General features: G+C 38.1%; 1 protein-coding gene across 3 annotated transcripts in view; it reads left to right on the top strand.

Moving 5' to 3' along the window:
* The window catches only part of ADAMTS18 (ADAM metallopeptidase with thrombospondin type 1 motif 18), a 79,291-nt gene that overhangs the window by 46,703 nt on the left and 15,785 nt on the right, over nt 1-16,803 (top strand). For all 3 annotated transcript variants that reach the window (XM_054200867.1, XM_054200868.1, XM_054200869.1), the window contains 5 exons: nt 1,154-1,326; nt 3,300-3,430; nt 3,569-3,692; nt 4,919-5,163; nt 15,731-15,872. In XM_054200867.1, coding sequence (XP_054056842.1) covers nt 1,154-1,326; nt 3,300-3,430; nt 3,569-3,692; nt 4,919-5,163; nt 15,731-15,872 — 815 coding nt within the window. The remainder of the gene's footprint in view (nt 1-1,153; nt 1,327-3,299; nt 3,431-3,568; nt 3,693-4,918; nt 5,164-15,730; nt 15,873-16,803) is intronic.

Raw genomic sequence — 16,803 nt, 5'->3', positions numbered from 1 at the left:
TAGTGCTTAGGGATTTAAACAAACAACTCCAATTATACTTGTTGCGACTATCTTATTATTATTGCTAGTTAATATATTATTATTCTTCTATATCTTTTATATTATTCTGATTTTTTTCCTTAATGTGTGTGTTATAGGGGCAAGCTGTTCATGGCTTGTCTTCCCAGTATGTACGTTCCCTATTTTTTAAAAATCATTATATGAATGTATGCAAGTGCAGCATTGTTACATTTCCTTTCACTTGATGCAAGAAATGGTATAATACAACAAGCAGTTCTTAGAATTTGGTGTTTTGAAGGCTTGGCTCAGTACTTGCAGATGTGTATCTGAGCATTGTGAAACTGCAAAAATAACATCAGTGAATTCCTGTGCAGATCCATAAGGAATACAAAAGCGAGTGAACACATTTCTCAGCAGCTCGTGAGACCTCTCAGTCACTTTAAAAAGAGCAAGTCTTACATTTTACATTGTTTTACAATCATCTGCATAGACCAAATAGTTAGAAAGTATTACTCTGGGAACGTAAGATACTAGCAAAGTAATAGAATAGGCTCTATTCATTCCGTCCAAAATTATGGGAAATGCCCAGGTAAGGTTTGCTGAAGTGGATGTGACATGTTTAAAGTTATCCATGATTTTCCAGCATTCTCCTGAAGCAGGACAACTATGCATGGTCCTCATCCCCTTTAGCTGTTTAAAAGCACATTTTTTCAAAACAATTTACAAAACAAATGAACAACCACATGTAATTATTCATTCTGTTTATGTTTGATCAGTATTATGTTATCCTTTATTAACTCTTATTGTGATAGGTAATTCTTTGCACATGTTCATTCCTGGGTTACAGCAGAGTCAAAATAGCTATGTAACAAGATTGAAACCAGCCAATACAAAATAGCCCTATAAATTTAAATTAGTGAAAACATGACTCACCTCTAGATGGTTGCATCTTTGCTGAGTTTGCAGTGATCCAAGTAGATAAATCACAGCAATTGCTTTGCTTGGTTTTAGGAACCATGAAAATCAATGGCCCGTATAAGAAATACTGATCTCCTAAGACAATACATCCTCTCCTTTTCTCCGTTAATACAAATGTAACATGCCAATCACACAAAAGCAGCTTTTGCAAAATTTTTTTTCTTTTTTTTTTTAGGCCACAGTATGGCGGCAAATTCTGCCAAGGCTCCAGTCGTATTTATCAACTTTGTAATAATCAGCCATGTCCAGCAAATAGCTTGGACTTCCGAGCCCAGCAGTGTGCAGAATACAACAGCAAACCCTTCCGGGGATGGTACTACAAATGGAAGCCATATACTAAAGTGGAAGGTAATTATACCACAGCTCTGATGGACAGAGGCAATTGCAGGAAGCAGGCTATAAGATGTAATTCATCCATATTCTTTGGGCAAATATCACCTTGATGTAAGCAAACAGAAATTCAGTTGGCTTATTTAAGAAGTGTTTGCTTTCTAGCATAGTTGAATCCGGTCTCCCGTGCACTACTGCCTGCATGAACATGCAGAATTGATTTGGGTTGTGAATTCAAATCTTTGTCCTTAGCATGACTCCCTGGCCGTTGCTACCCCTCTCTTTCATTTTATATTACATACCTGCTAGTGTAAAAACAAAACAATTTCCATGGATTTTTCAGCATGGGAAATGTGAGCTCCCACAATAACACTACCAGAATCTTCCTTCCTTTGGAATGTTCTCAGATTTCGAAACGTAACAATAAATCAACCTTTTGACTTTTCTGCTGGTATAGTCCCATGAGAATTGGAAAAGCAAACAATGTACTGGCATAATTTTTTTAAAGTCATCTTTCACTAAGAGATCTTTATAAAGTTCAGGTCTCAATAACTATTTCTTGTCTTTTGTACAAGCAAAGTTTATTTTTACTTTACACATCTTAATTTCAGAAATATTTTGAATCGATATTCATTTTTATCAGATACAGCAGATGTTTTCTGCAGTTCGAAAGCAGTTTGTAGCTGAAATTGCTACTGCTTGAAGAAAAGTGGCTGCCTTATGTCACATTGTAGCTGCTTTGTTTAGGACCTGTACAGATTAACTTTTGATGATAGTAAGTGTATAATTATATATATACACATACATGTAACTTTCATTCATAGCCTGATTATATTTTTTTCAAAGGACTTTGCAGACATTTTCATGAGTATTTAGAAACCTGTGTCCCAACAGCCACTGTGAACTGAGGACAGAAGAAATATAGTTTCACAGCGTGTAACAACGGATGTTGTATAATAGGGAGAAAAATACAACTTTAACAGAAATTAAGGTAGCCTACATTGGTTTTAAAGGTAGGAGCTGCGTTTAGTAAAAGAAATAGGAGCTTAAAATTAGGGACAAAGGGCATAATTTTCAAAAGCAAAACGTCTCCATGTGACGCCGAGCTTGAAAATGCCTCTCCTTACTCTCTTAGCTGCTTTTCAAGGTCCCCCCAAGATCTACATTTATAGTCCTGAAAACACGATCTGGTTTTCAAAATTGTTACAGATGCCTTGCCTCTGTAGAAAGTACTACTGAAAATCCAGCTGCTTATTTAAGAATAAAAGGATACTATTTTGAATCCCATTTCATATTCTTTCTTCAAAATTTTGTTACGCTGTTTTATTTTTTGCAATTACTAATTGTATTAAAATTGTGTATTTCAGCAATTGTTGCAATATTTACAACTGCATGACTGTTTTTGTTTATGTAGAATTAATTATGCTTTATAACCATAACATGCCATCTGTGTATGATGGTATGAAGAAATTTGATTGACAATGACTGGGATAGTTAGAGGAAAAGCGCTTTTGTTAGGGTAAAACCTGGCCCCAATCCTAGCTTTCAGCCGAACTGATCGTTTGTGCCATTTTATATCATTTTCAAATTTTAACTAAAAATTAAATAAAATTATTACAGTCTCCCATTTCTCTTAATAAAAAAAAAGAAATTTGACAGTGTGAACCAGCAGAACTGAAATTGGGGCTGCATCAGCAGAGCTAATGCAATGTGCATGTTTTCGCACTGGTGAATTCTTAATTCTATGTGTGGACAAACACACGCGTTCTTCCAAAACAGCATAGTATAAGCTACTGTATTTGGCTATATTTCTGCCTATTTTGAAGTCCTAATATGTCACCACACACAATTAATCTTTGTAGCTTGTTGTCTTGGATGCAGGAAGGAACAATAGCAGGATCCTTTTTTTTTTTTTTTTCCCTAAACTATGCTGCAGGTCTGCTAATACTTTCTTGTCTTGTTTTTGGTTTTGTTTTTTTCTTTTCCCCCAGAGGAAGATAGATGTAAGTTGTACTGCACAGCTGAAGACTTTGACTTTTTCTTTGCAATGTCCAGCAAAGTGAAGGATGGAACCCTGTGTTCTCCAAATAAATATGACGTTTGCATTGATGGAATATGTGAAGTAAGATAAAATTAAATTTCTTACAATCCTCATGTCTATTTTTTTTTTAAGTGGGCAATTGACTCCTTTATGGAAAATCCAGCTGTTTGTTCAAATTCCCTTGTGTCTAAGTCTTTCACTTGTGCCTTTTGGTTGCAGCAAGTAGGGTGTGATCGTGGACTTGGTTCCAAAGCTGTACTGGATGCCTGTGGAGTTTGTAAAGGAGATAATTCAACGTGCAAGTTCTTTAAAGGCCAATACTTGATCCAGCACAAAGCTAATGGTAAGGAAAGCTGTTCCACATGATCATCAACTCATTGCTCTGCTGTAGCCCCATGTAATATATATGACTCCTTGCTCATTAGGGCAGTGGCTAGAAGTCCAGATGTGAACTGAAAATCACAGGGAGAGTGAGAGGAGAGTTCACATTTCTCCTGTTTCTTGGTAACAAGAAAGCTATGAGCGTAAGTCTTGGTTAGTTAATTTACAAGCATTCCTCTTGTTTCTTAAGCCACATTTTCCCTTTACATGTGAATTTCCTCTAAAAAGAGATTTTAGGATTCAGGCAAGTGAAAAAATAGCTGTCAACAGCTCTGACTGGAATGGGACTGTAGAAGATATAAAAAGCCATACTCAGCATAATGCCAAAAATGACAGAATTTCCATGTCCGTTTTCAAATTAAGTTGACTGGAAGCTGTCCAGTTGATTCAATGGATGATCCAGTCACTGGGAGGTGGACTTTTCTTTAGTGGACTGTCACAGGCTTCTTGTGAAGTAATCTCACTATGCCTCAGTTTCTCAGGCATAAAAAGCAGGTAATATTTCTTTACCCATGGGAGTATTTTGTGGATCTGTTTATTATTGATTATAAGACATGTCAATACTACAGTAATGTAGGCCAGGAAATTATTTAGGATATAGTAATACAGAGATACAGTGCTAGAAAAATAATCTAAACTGACTACTCACGAAATGAGCTGTGTGCAGTTCCTGTTGGAGATGTCAGCGGTGTCTCATCTGACTGCAGAATGGGCGAGATTTGTATGTGCTCCGAGTGCAATAGCTCACAGCAGGGAGATCCCAGTGGTACGCAGGGCTTTGTGGAAGCCCTCTGCATCCCAGGGCATCTCACCTCAAAAACCTTGTCCATGATGGAAGTAGTACCTTCCAGCTACTGTAGGGAACTACAGAGAAAACATGGTAAAACAATTACAGTGAAACCACCATTAGTCTGTTCTGCATTTTTCTAAGGTGAACTTGCTTTTTCTTGTCTTTAATCACAAAGAAAAATTCCAGGAATTGAAATACCTCTGAGTTACTCTGATTACAGGCTGCATAGGGGGTTTAAAATCAGAAGTGGCTTCTCCTTGGAAAATGGAGTAACTTTGGGGGATGGGAACAGCTGTCTTCAGTATCTTGTAAACTCCAAAAATTTCAAATTGGCTCAAAAATGGTAAGACACTGCTATCTGCACGAGAACTGCAAAAACATTGCTTCTTTCATTTCAGACTACTATGCCGTGGTCACTATTCCAGCAGGAGCACGCAGTATACAGCTCCAGGAAATGCAGATCTCCACCAGCTACCTTGCAGTGCGCAACCTCAGCAAAAAGTATTACCTAACAGGAGACTGGACAATTGACTGGCCAGGAAAGTTCTCTTTTGCTGGAACAGTTTTTGATTATCAACGCTCTTTTAACCATCCCGAGAGTCTATATGCAGCAGGACCGACTAATGAGACGCTGGTCTTTGAAGTAAGCTTTCTTCTGTTTATTCTTCCCTTGATGTCTATTACAGAATTAGTAACGACAGCTTTAGCTCTGCACTGTAGCTCTCAGCGAGATTAAAGAATAGCGTTGAGTCACGATAGTATTCAGACTTAATTGTGTGGTCATGCTAGACTGAAAGGCCTTTCACCAGTTTATCAAGGTCTGAAGTTTAGTAAACTGTCACAAATTCAGTACAGAGGAAGGTGCATAAAACACACCCCATAGCGTCATTTCTCAGTTGCTGCACAATGGTAATAGAGATAATAAACACACCCCATAAATGGTATACAATAAAATTCAGTGATGTAAAAATTAAATCTAACATTGTGGCAAGGCTTAATGGTAACACTTTCAAATAATGCTTCTCAAAGTGCAGGCACATGTACCCATTTTTACATCTACCTTGGGACACAAGCACCATACATAGGCTCCTGTGTAATTTCTGTTGATTCACTTTTATTGGTGATAGCATCTAAAATAATGAAGTTTATACATGTTTATCTCCCGATCAAATTCGTATCACCTACTCTGTCTGCCAGATATCTGGTGTCGAAACAGTATTTCATAGAAAGTAAATATGGTACCTATATGGTTTGTTACAGTGTTGCAATTTTGAACTTGGCCACTAATATGTCCAGTTCTAAGCAAAACCTCTTTCTGCATTAGGTTACTTTACTAGATTTTCTTTTAAAATGCATAAGAACATCTAAGGGTCAATTTCTGGATGAATCGCCAAAGTCTTTACTCCCTGTTAGCTACATTACTTTGCCTGCTCTGTTAGAAAGCTCTAGCAAATCCTTGGCTTTGTAACTCATCTGTGATGCCTGTGTTGATGAATCCTTCCCTGTGAGAAGGAAGGAGCCCTCCCCAGAAGGGATTCAGTTCCTCCACACTCCTCCCAGCAGTTCTCCAGTCAGCTCTCTCTTAAACGTGCGCTTGGGGAGCACGAGAGCGAGTGCTGTACCCGCTCCCGAGGCAGCAACCTGCGGTTCTTTGCCCGTTGTGTAGCACGGAGCAGTGAGCTGAGAATGCGGCATCCTGTCTCCCTGACACAGCTTTGCTTTGTTACACTAAGAAACACAGTTAAGTGTAGACTGTGACGTGAAATACATTCTTCAAGGATTATTTAAACTTTCACAACTGTTCAGTAAAGTTTTTATTTGGAGTACTGAGGAGCCTTACTGCTATTCGTACTGACTGACTAAGGTACTTACACGTATCTTTAAGATCCACTGAAGTTCATGGACCATGACCACGTGACAAAGTACTTTAGGATGAACACGTTTTAGATGGGACAGTCTGACATAGGCTAAGGGCATGTATGTTCACAAATTGCTACCACAATTTGCAATGCCTTTTTAAAACATTTTTTCTCAGTTGAAGAATTTTCATTTTGGGTATGTCCATAAACAGGGGTGCTTTAGTCCAAGGAAAGGTTTGGTCTACAAGTTACAGACGTGCTTCCCTGTCTGCAGATCATCTCCAAAATAGCCTTACACCAAAGAAACCAGCACACTTATAAATACCATGAAATGTTAAGCTGAACTCTCAGGAATCTTATTTGTCCTAATACAAAGTAGATTGAACTGTATTATTATAGAGCTAAAGTATGAATAATAAATTGCCTGCAAGATGACTTATTTGGCTGCATATCGTGCGCATACTCTGCAGAATAAAGATTAAAGAAAAAAAATTTAATGCTAAATAGCACTTCTATTTTCATCCTATCAAATTATGCTAAACAGTTTTATTAAGATTTAACATTTAACTGGAGGCTATTGCTCCTATGAGAGCTTATTTAAACTTCCCTTGTATTTTTATTGAAATACCTACACCACTGCCGTTGGTAACAAGGGATTCTAACAACTGAAAATGTTACAGTTACGTAGTCCCCAATTACATCTATCTATGAGCTGTAACTAAGATTTTGTTCCTTTTCAATGATTTAAGCAACATTCAACAAGCTGAATTCTGAAAAAAATGCAGAATTTTGTCTGTTCAGAGATCTGCATTATTTATAATTCACCAATAACTCTAAGCAGCAAAAATGCCAATGTAAACTAAAGAAATATGCTTTTATGAGAATATACACATACTACTGAAGATCTGTTTAGAGCAGTAATAATGAAACAAATCCTACTTCAACTATAAATACCAGAAACTGACAGAAGGCTGAAAAAAGGAATGTTTAAGCATACTACATTGTAGCTTTGTTTTTATTTCTAGTTCATCTGCAATTTTCAAAGAAGCATAAAAAAAAAAAAAGGTCCTGCTAGAAATTTTTTTATCCGATTGAGTTGATTTTCAGTAAAATTAAGACTTTTCAGGGTTTGGACCTCAACTTCTTCCTGTAATGCTTAGAAATTTTTTTCTTCATTTTTTAATTAGGTTGTATTCAAAAGAAATTTAAAACTTATTTTCTAAATTAGGTGGGTTTTTTTTATTCCAGAAGAATTCACTGCAAGCCCTTGTAAAAATGCACACTGCAGGTATTGAGAAACTGAATAAATTGTGTGCATAAATACAGGAACTTTTATTATTCAGGTGGGCAGAAAATATAGGGTTTTGTAGGCATATTTATTGCCATTCCACTATGATCTGAAAGACAGATTAAGACATCTTGTGCCTGTGTAATTTTGCAGTCATAGTTTTGCTAGACATTTCTGTGGTGATTCAAAGGGTCCAGGTTTTTGACTGGGTTTCTGAACGCAAATCAGCCTGCACACATCCAGAAAGTCGGCGTTGTGCACGTCCTCTGAGCAACGCTCACCGGAGAGGATGGGACCAGCGCGCTCCAGGTCCAGACAGGTCTGGCAAGTCTGTGCTCAAGGCAATCACTTCCTTTGAAATGCACTCCTCCAAAATATTTTCTTGAAAGAGACATCTGAAGCATGTATTAAGAGAGAAGGATGAAACCCAAATAAGAAAAAAAATCTTAAAATTCCCTGTTGTCTTGCTTATCACAAGTTCAGCCTTGTGGTTCTACAAAATGTTTTGCATTTATATCTTCCTGTACAGGATGTTCCTAGGCATCTGTGTTTCTATCAGGTTTTTTCGATAGTTCAGCTGAGCATGTGTCATTTAATCAGACTTTGCAGTCCTAAAGACTATTCAAAAATGCATAAGAGGCAACAAAAAGACCGATGAAGTGCTTTTCTTATTTACCCTGGAATTTCACAAAAAAATAAACACACACATATATTTATATATATTATATGTATGTAATTATGGGAACGAGTCATCCCAAAGAAGACAAAGGGCAGCGAATCTGTAATTTAACAATGTTGTGGGAGAAAAAATACAAACTATAGTAGCCAAATATTTTTGGAGGAGGAGGAGGAGATTGGGAGAAGAATGTGGAATTAAATGTGTAGGCCTAGGATTTCCTGAGCACAACTACTGGAAGTGTAAATGCATGATGAGATTTTAGAATCCATCAGAACCCTTTCTGGATTGTTCAAGAATTAATTTCACAGATGGAGGGACGGCAAAGGAGATAAACCAGTGCCCTTCAGAATTTGTGTATCTGTATCCTTCTGAAGTTGCAGTTAGTGTTATTGATACTTTGGTGATTGTGGGTTTGTAGAAACCAATAAAAGCTGAAATGCAAAATATTCAGGGATTCAGCAGGCAGTTCCCAAAGTGGTCAGACTCAGGCGAGATGAAATAACAGACAAAGGTCAAAGTGGTAGAAATATGATAGTTAAATGATAATCTAGGATCAGAAATTAATACCAGGTTTTTAAAATATGGTTTCTGTAGCATAATTGTCTCATCTTAAATGAAAACATGCTGCTTTTTTTAAAATGTAGTTGAATATATTCAGCTCATTTATCTGTCAGTTGGTCATAGGTAATCTAAGGTCAGCACTTTCAATTTAAACACCTTGTCAGTGTTCTTCCATTAACTGAAAAATATTTAACTTGAGGAGAAACAAACAGTAAATTCATCATTCATTTATCTAGCTTTGGAAACAAGGGCCGCCAGTGGGTGCCAGTAACTGCTGAAAACGCTTTCCAGAAGGGGCTGGCAGAGCACAGGGCACATTGCCGTCACAGGGCTCCAGCCACACAGAACTCATAGAATGTTCACTCGTGATGCCCATTTGTTGAAATATTCAGTCGCCCCAAAAGAAACTGAACTGTTATGTGAGCATGAAAAACATTTCATGACCAGGGATTGATAAACTAACGTAAAAACATGAGAGTTTAATAATTTGGTTTTCCGTTCTATCAATAAACGGATAAGAATTGACTCATTTGAGAACACAAAGCCGATTTGCGAAAGCACGGTGAAGTTTTTCAGGACAAGATAGGATCAGTGTCCTCACTGAAGTTTACCTCAAACTTGGTGAAATATTGAATCAAGAAATTGTGAAATCTTTGTGAAAAAAGAGCTTATTTTGACAGCAATAAGTCACAGATGGAAAGGATGCTTTGCAAAGAGGCAGGCATTCACAGGAAGAGAAGGTGAATGGAGCTTCGAGGCAGGAATACGTCTAATTAAAACCAGTAAATCACTTCCTCTTTATCAATAGGGAAAAAAAGAGAAAGGAGGCCAGGTGGAATGACTTTACTGATGATCTAGCTGCCACTGGGAGAAAGCCAAGTTGCAGTTATAAAGCATTACATTTATTATTAGCTACTAGATGATAAATTTGTACTGATTTCCCCTAAAGAGAAAGTAAGCTAAAGAGAGCTAAGATGTGCTTATGAGATACAGATGTGGATTCAATACAAGGCACAAAAGGGTTCTCCTTTAGTGAGGAGAGATTAGCTGGACAGTATCCCTGAAGGTTGTACATTTAGCATGTGAACACTAAAAAAATGGAGACACAATAACAACAGAAGATAAATTTGAAACAGCTGAAGTAGAAATGAGATCATACAGGACCTTTCAAGGATACCTTTTTTTTTTCTTTCTAATGACCTTAGTGGACTTTCTTGAAAAACAATAGTTTGTCATAAGCTTTTAGTTAAGATTGTGTTTAAAGTGACTTTAGAAGTATTGACGAGATAAAACCCCTTTTGTTTTAAGGTTTGGCTTAAGTAAGCAATGGATAATTCTTCCTGTGCTGGTGCTTTCCAAACAGGTGTTCTCTCACTTTCCTTTGAAGCTCCTGGTGTTAGCCCCTGTCAAGGATCCCATCCAATAACTGCCCATTCAAGACAACGGTCCTGTTGTAAAACTTGTTTTAAACAGCTTTCCGCCAGCGTCTTATGCCGCATGCTTAGATTTATCCTACTGAAACCAGAATAAATTGATAGAAGTCAATGGAATTAATCTTGATTGAACAGAGACATCAGAATCTGGCTTAGGATGTTGAACGTTACAATATTTATTAAACAGCAGGTAGATTCAGAGTGGATGAAAACTGCAGGTCTTGCAGGCATAACACAGTCAGGCTACCACACAGACAGACTTCCCCACTGCCCTTACTGGTGTAATTGATGGCCCATTGCAGAGAGCTTAACTCTGTTACATGCACCTGAAGAAATTATTAAAGACTTACAAACGTGGGAGTGACCCAGGAAATGCAGATGTAATCTGAAGACTCGGATCAAAGCTACCATGGATGCTGGGGTTCAAAGTTTGGGCTCATGCCCATTCTGTAAACTATGCGCATGCAGAATGAGTAACGATGAAAATACCTGAAGCACAGATGGGTAAAGAGTAGCTTTTCCTTTACCTGCCTTTTTGTCTAAGCTCAGCTTCCCTCTGTAAGTGATTCGTAGATGTCTGTTAGTCCTTCCAGAGCTAATGAGTCATTTTTTCAGCTTGTTACATGCCAGGCATTAATATGTTTTCCTATACATGGGATGGGCTATTATGGAAGAGAGAGGAGTTTATCTTGTGTAAATTAATCTCTTTTAAATCAGTGTGTTGCAAGTAACTTCACATACATGTTTTACAATAAAAAAACACATGAAAAGCACAGAGTCAGTCCTAACAAAGCTATGTTGATGGACTCTTTAAGAATTTGACCTGCAAAATGGAGTATTGTATTGGAAACATAGGATAGCCATGGGGGAAAAAAAAAAATCTCTAACAAAGGAGCAGATGCACAGCTAGTTTAGAAAATGTATTGGTTTAGCTTTGAAATAAAAATTAGCAGCAAAAGGAAAAGGTTCTTTACTCAGGAGAATTCAATTTAGCCATTGTTTTAACATTTTGTGCCCTCAGCAAAAGCCACAGTTCTTTTTCTTCAGAATAGATCTGGCAGATTCCAGCCACAGAGTCTGTGGTTTTCGAATTCAAGAAGCTGTAAATTTTATAACTCTGCGCCCTGCGGTCAGAGCTGCTGAGTGTTGTGTCTGAAGTCAGGTGGTTGGTGTGTTAAAGGTAGACATTAAACAGTTCTATTGAGGAACTGGAAATGTTTAAGGAGGTTTTTTGCCAGCTGTAAATTTGGGAGCAAATGCCAGTTGGCTGAAAAGATGCTGGAATGCATCCAGTTAAGTAGACTAGCACTGGAGGTCTTTCCAAATTTGTAGGTCTGATAACTTGGCCGTATATGCAGACTTCAGTTATTGGGTTGTTAAGGAAGGGCTTTATAATGAACGTTTGAAAATACGATAGAAAATTTTTTATATGCTCATTACTTTGGCAAAATTGCAACTTTGCAATAGCATTGCATTCCTAATGAAAACTTGGTTGAACATTATACATTGTATACTATTTTTCATCTGATATTGCCAGGGACGTTAAAGTACATGGGTTTGTGCACTGCAATATTTTGTCTCCAATGCTTTTCCAGAGTTTGATTTTGCCCTTTTCCTATGTAGCTGGGATGATACAGGAGGAAAGAGCCCCTGATGCAGCGCTTGCTTTGTAAGCATTCCCTCTGGTGGCCTGCTGGCTGGAAGGGCTGTAGCTCTGGCTGCCAGCCAGGGCACGGAGAGGAAGTTCACTTCTTCTGCCTGTTAGAATTGCGTTTGCTTTCCAACGCCCAAGAAGGGGGTGTAGCCCAAGGTCTTAATATGTGTATGGTCCCGTGTGGCTGGTGCGCAGGATTTACCCCCCAGGCACTCACTCAGCTGCAGGGTGCGAGTTTCTTATATCATTGTGGGGTTGTTCTCTGAAGTGATAGATACTAATAGGTCTTGTTCGAACTCGTCCGAGATCATTTCCTCTCATTCCCTTCACTCTCTTGAAGCACCAGGAGAATATTGCTCTAACAGGAGTAAAACTCGTTGCCACTTTTATCTTCTTATCCTCCCTCTTTTGTGCATTCATTCTGTTTCTTGCCTCTGCTATCACAAAGTGAAGAGCACTTTCAGAAGACACGTGTTCAGTCTAATACTTCAGGGTAGTTTTATTAGAAAAGTTTTAAGCTTTACTGGTTTTTTTGGCCATCGACATAGCACAGTTTTATGACAGTTGTCAAACTCAAATGAGACAAGGGCTAACCCTTACACAAGGTCTTGAGGTATAGACAAAACCTCCTCCTCTGTTGACACGTGACTTTTACTAAAAAGCCAAATAGAATTTCAGCCTCTGCACTTGAAGGAACACAGAGCACCCACTGAAATGGGAGAAAGTGCATCCTCATAGGACCGCAGAAGAGGAAATCTGAGTTTTGACTGTTCATACGTTAGCCGGATCTTTTCTAACAGAAGAAGACAACAAAGCTGCTCTGAAATTGTTTCTGGCTGCCTAAGATGCTGAGATCTGTGCTAATACCTTGGACTCGTAGGACCTTCCAATGAGTAAAAGCAAATCAAAGCATTCTGAGGTCTGGTCTGTAAGAAGAACCAGGAAAGGAATTGTTTTAGTTAAACGGTTTTCCAGGGCTCAATTCTTATTAGGGTTAACACACCCTATTTTTTTCTGAAGCACATGTTCTGAAACTCTACACATTAGGTATTTGTCTCAATTTGTACTTAAGAGAAGGGCCGCAGAGTGAACACATATTATTGCAACCTGTTTTTATCTAAAAACTAATGCTCATGGACTTCAGGTTCAAGATCCAAAGCGACTGTGGAACAGCTGTTTTAACAGAGTTGGACTTTTTGCTATCAGCAGTCGGACAGCTTTCTAAAAATAAAAATTTATGTAGAAGAGATATTTTCCTTCATCTGAAGGGGCTGTTAAATCTTATAAAACTTTTACATCAGATAGTGACGAATAGCCAAGGAAAAAAAGAAAGGTCCTGAAAAAAGTTACACTGGTAAGGGTTTGAATGGAGCACAGCAAAGAGGGCACAGAACTACACCTTGGAGAATGAGCATAAAGTATCATGTGGGAACTTCGTAACACGCTCATCAGTGAGCAGCTTGTGCTGTGAGCACTGAGCGCGCAGAGGCTTTCTGGAAAGACAGTTTGAGATCCAGGGACTCAGAGTGTACGTGTGCAGGGCAGCATGAAGCTGCACAGCAGTCTCAAGTCCAATGTTTCCTAATTTCGGAGTATTTGATTTCAAACCTGTTCTTGTAAAATTGTGGTGATACATATATACATACATGACTTACCCCTAAAACAGATATAGTAACAGTATTTCTATCAAGAATATTCAGTGAAAATAGAGAGGTCAGTAATCACTTTCAGACCTATTTCTTCCATAATCTCACAGGTGTTCTAAGGTGCTCATGAATTAAGTGTGGATGGGCGAGATGAAAACTTTCACATGAAATACTTTAATTGACCTGTGCTTGGAGAATCTTCTAATATGAATCTTCTGATGAGAAGGCACATACTCTCCAATTCTTCTGGAAGTATTTTGCCTTTTACAGTCCTAATTGCTATATTCTCAGTTTGGATCATTATTAAGGTTCACTGACTGAAATAAAATCTTTGTCTACTGAGAATGGAAAATATAGCATCCGTTTTTCTTTCTTCTAGAAAAGTAAACATTATGCAGTCCAGCTCCTTCATGTGTTCAACATTATTGAGCTGCAGGTCACGTAAATTTTGTCTGAATTTTCACTGTCATGGGTAATTTCTGTTTTTCAATAGGTACATTTTCAGAATACTTTACTTTAAAACCCTTGGATACATTTCAAAATGTTATTATATTCCTAGGTCTTAAATGACATAAATGCACGTTTGTTGCTATTTCATGAAACAAATCTATACAGAGATCAGTTCTACCTACATGGATTGCTTAAGCACTCAGGATAGACATCACGTGAACTTAACTGACATTTTATTAATATTCTGAATGGTAGTCATTAACATAGCCTGAAATTGTACTTGAAATGCTAGTCCTTATCAAAAAGCATATTTAGGAACTGAGGTTAACTGCACCTGCTCTTTATATTACCATGACCAGATCCATATTGGTGAAGAATTAAAACTTAGTAGAGCTCTGTAACTGTAAACTCTTGCACTTTTTCTATTAAGTTCAAATATAAATGCACTTTGCTGCCAAAAATAGTTTCTAAAATAAATGCTGTTAAATAGAAACTTCTCCCCAAATTTAGGTATGTGTCAGATGTTCATGCATCTTGCATTGATTATACTTCAGACTTGAAATGAGTACAGCGAATTTTAGGAAGTTGCCTACATGAAAACTGCAATGTAATTCACCACTAAAATAGTACATCCCCCGAGAGCTAGGCTCCCCAAGTTAAATGGCAAAGATTGTTATTATAGTCAGTAATCACACGTTTTGTAAATTTTCTAACACATTACGCTAAAATCATGAATAAAAGATTTTTCCAATCCTTCTTCCCCTTGTAGACACTCAGGGATGTGTCCTTTTCTGGACTAGAAGCTTTATCAGCTTCAACCATTGTGAGAAAAATACCAGCCGAGAGTCTTCCAAACAAAATTTATCGCCAGTCCACATAGAAAAAGCTTTTTACAAGAAAAAAACCCCACCTATTTTATACCCTCAGCGTCAAGAATGGAGGAAGCCATGTCTAACCACCTCTGTTCCCAGTCCCCACACAGCTGTACTACTGCTTTGCTCAAGCGGCTTCCAGTAAAGCATTTGAGTCCTGCTTGCTTAATGGGCAAAGGCTTCTTCATTCATAGAAGGCACTGTGGAAGGATCAGCTAGCCTGCGCTTTGCTCACTAAAAGAGAGGAAATTTCTCCCAAATCCTAAATCCATCCCCTGCACTGCCCAGGCACCTGCCAGTGAGCCGCCAGGGAATGCAGGGACCCACTTGTAAAGGGCCAGTGGCAGGAGCAGAGCACTGGGAACTGGGGCAGGAGCAGTGACGAATGCTGCACTATCCAAAGTCTGTGGCCGGTATTTCCCATCTACTTGAAGCCATTTCTGCTTCACCAAGCCAGCCAAATGCCTTCTGATTTAAAGGAGCGTTATGCTGAACCGTGTATTTCTGCACTCTCCTATTATATGCCCTGCAGGTGTTAGTCCAAGCAAATGCTTTGCTGTTTAGGAATTACTTTGACGATTTTTAGTTTATCGAAAAATTAGGTCTCCTGAAAATTCTTTCACAAACCTGGTGTGTATAAATACATTATATGTATATCATGTTTAGTTCACCTTCCTTCAGAATGACAGAATCCTTTTTTCCTTTTTTTTTTTTACCCCTCTCCCCCTGCCTTTTTTTTTAAAACAAACCCCAAATACCCCTCCATAGATCCTGTTACAAGGCAAAAATCCTGGGATTGCTTGGGAATATACATTTTCCAAAACCAACAATGAAAACAAGACATCTGTCAAAAAACACAGCTACTCCTGGGTGACGGTGCAGTCAGAGTGCTCAGCTACTTGTGGTGGTGGTAGGTAACTTTCTAATTGCCAGTCCTCCTCCTTTTCATTTTTTCAAAGCATATAAAACATTTCAGCTGCCATTAATTTTGCAAATGTGTATCAATACATTCAGGGGGTCATACTGAACACCTGGTCCTTATTTTTTTATCTGACAACTTATAACATAGATGAAGTACCTTCATACTTCCTTTATAGTAAAAAAAATTCATGCCAGTCTCAATTCGTGTCACTTACGGTGACTCAGGCTTTTTTCTTCAGGTCAATCCGTGTGCGTACAGTACCTTGCTGTTGAAGTAATGTGGGAATTAAGAAAGATACCTAATAACGAGTACAATTTATCTTACCTGCAGAGAGTAACCGAAGACCAAAATATTATCAAGACCTTTACTGACAGTTGCACCCTGATCTTCTTCACTGTTTAGTTACAAATATTTGATTTCTGCCAGGTCGGAGTCGGAAATTCTATATAAGTTAAGGATTCCTTATTACCATATTCCTCTAGGTATTTCCTTTGTGCGGACCAGCTATTTGTTTTTCTAATCCTGGACATTCTGTCAGTGAAAGTAAGTCTGGGCTGTAATCAAAGCAGAAAACTGCCATGTGGGAAGTCCTGGAAAAAGAATTGGGAATTAAAATTTTAGTGGCCTTTCATTTGGAACTGGGTCATATAAATAAGACTATGTAGAACAGTTGTCTCTAATACCAAAGAATAGGCCTAGGTGACCAAGGAAATGCCATGTTATGCTCCTGTATTGGCAAAAAAATCCAGGTGAAATTCAGGAATATCTTGCTACTGTGTTGTCAGACTTCACAGCCTTGCAACCGAGTGTTTCTGGAAGAAAGACCCACTGGGAGCCCTGCAGACAGAAAATATAACAACTGTATTTTTCTTGCTTCCCTTTAAAACAAATGAAGGTTGCATTAAACAAATGGACATAA

The sequence above is a fragment of the Rissa tridactyla genome, chromosome 4, assembly GCF_028500815.1.
Source record: "Rissa tridactyla isolate bRisTri1 chromosome 4, bRisTri1.patW.cur.20221130, whole genome shotgun sequence".
In the NCBI taxonomy this organism is placed as follows: Eukaryota; Metazoa; Chordata; class Aves; order Charadriiformes; family Laridae; genus Rissa; species Rissa tridactyla.
Note: the sequence above shows the minus strand (reverse complement) of the source record. Positions and strands in the feature narration are given on the sequence as shown.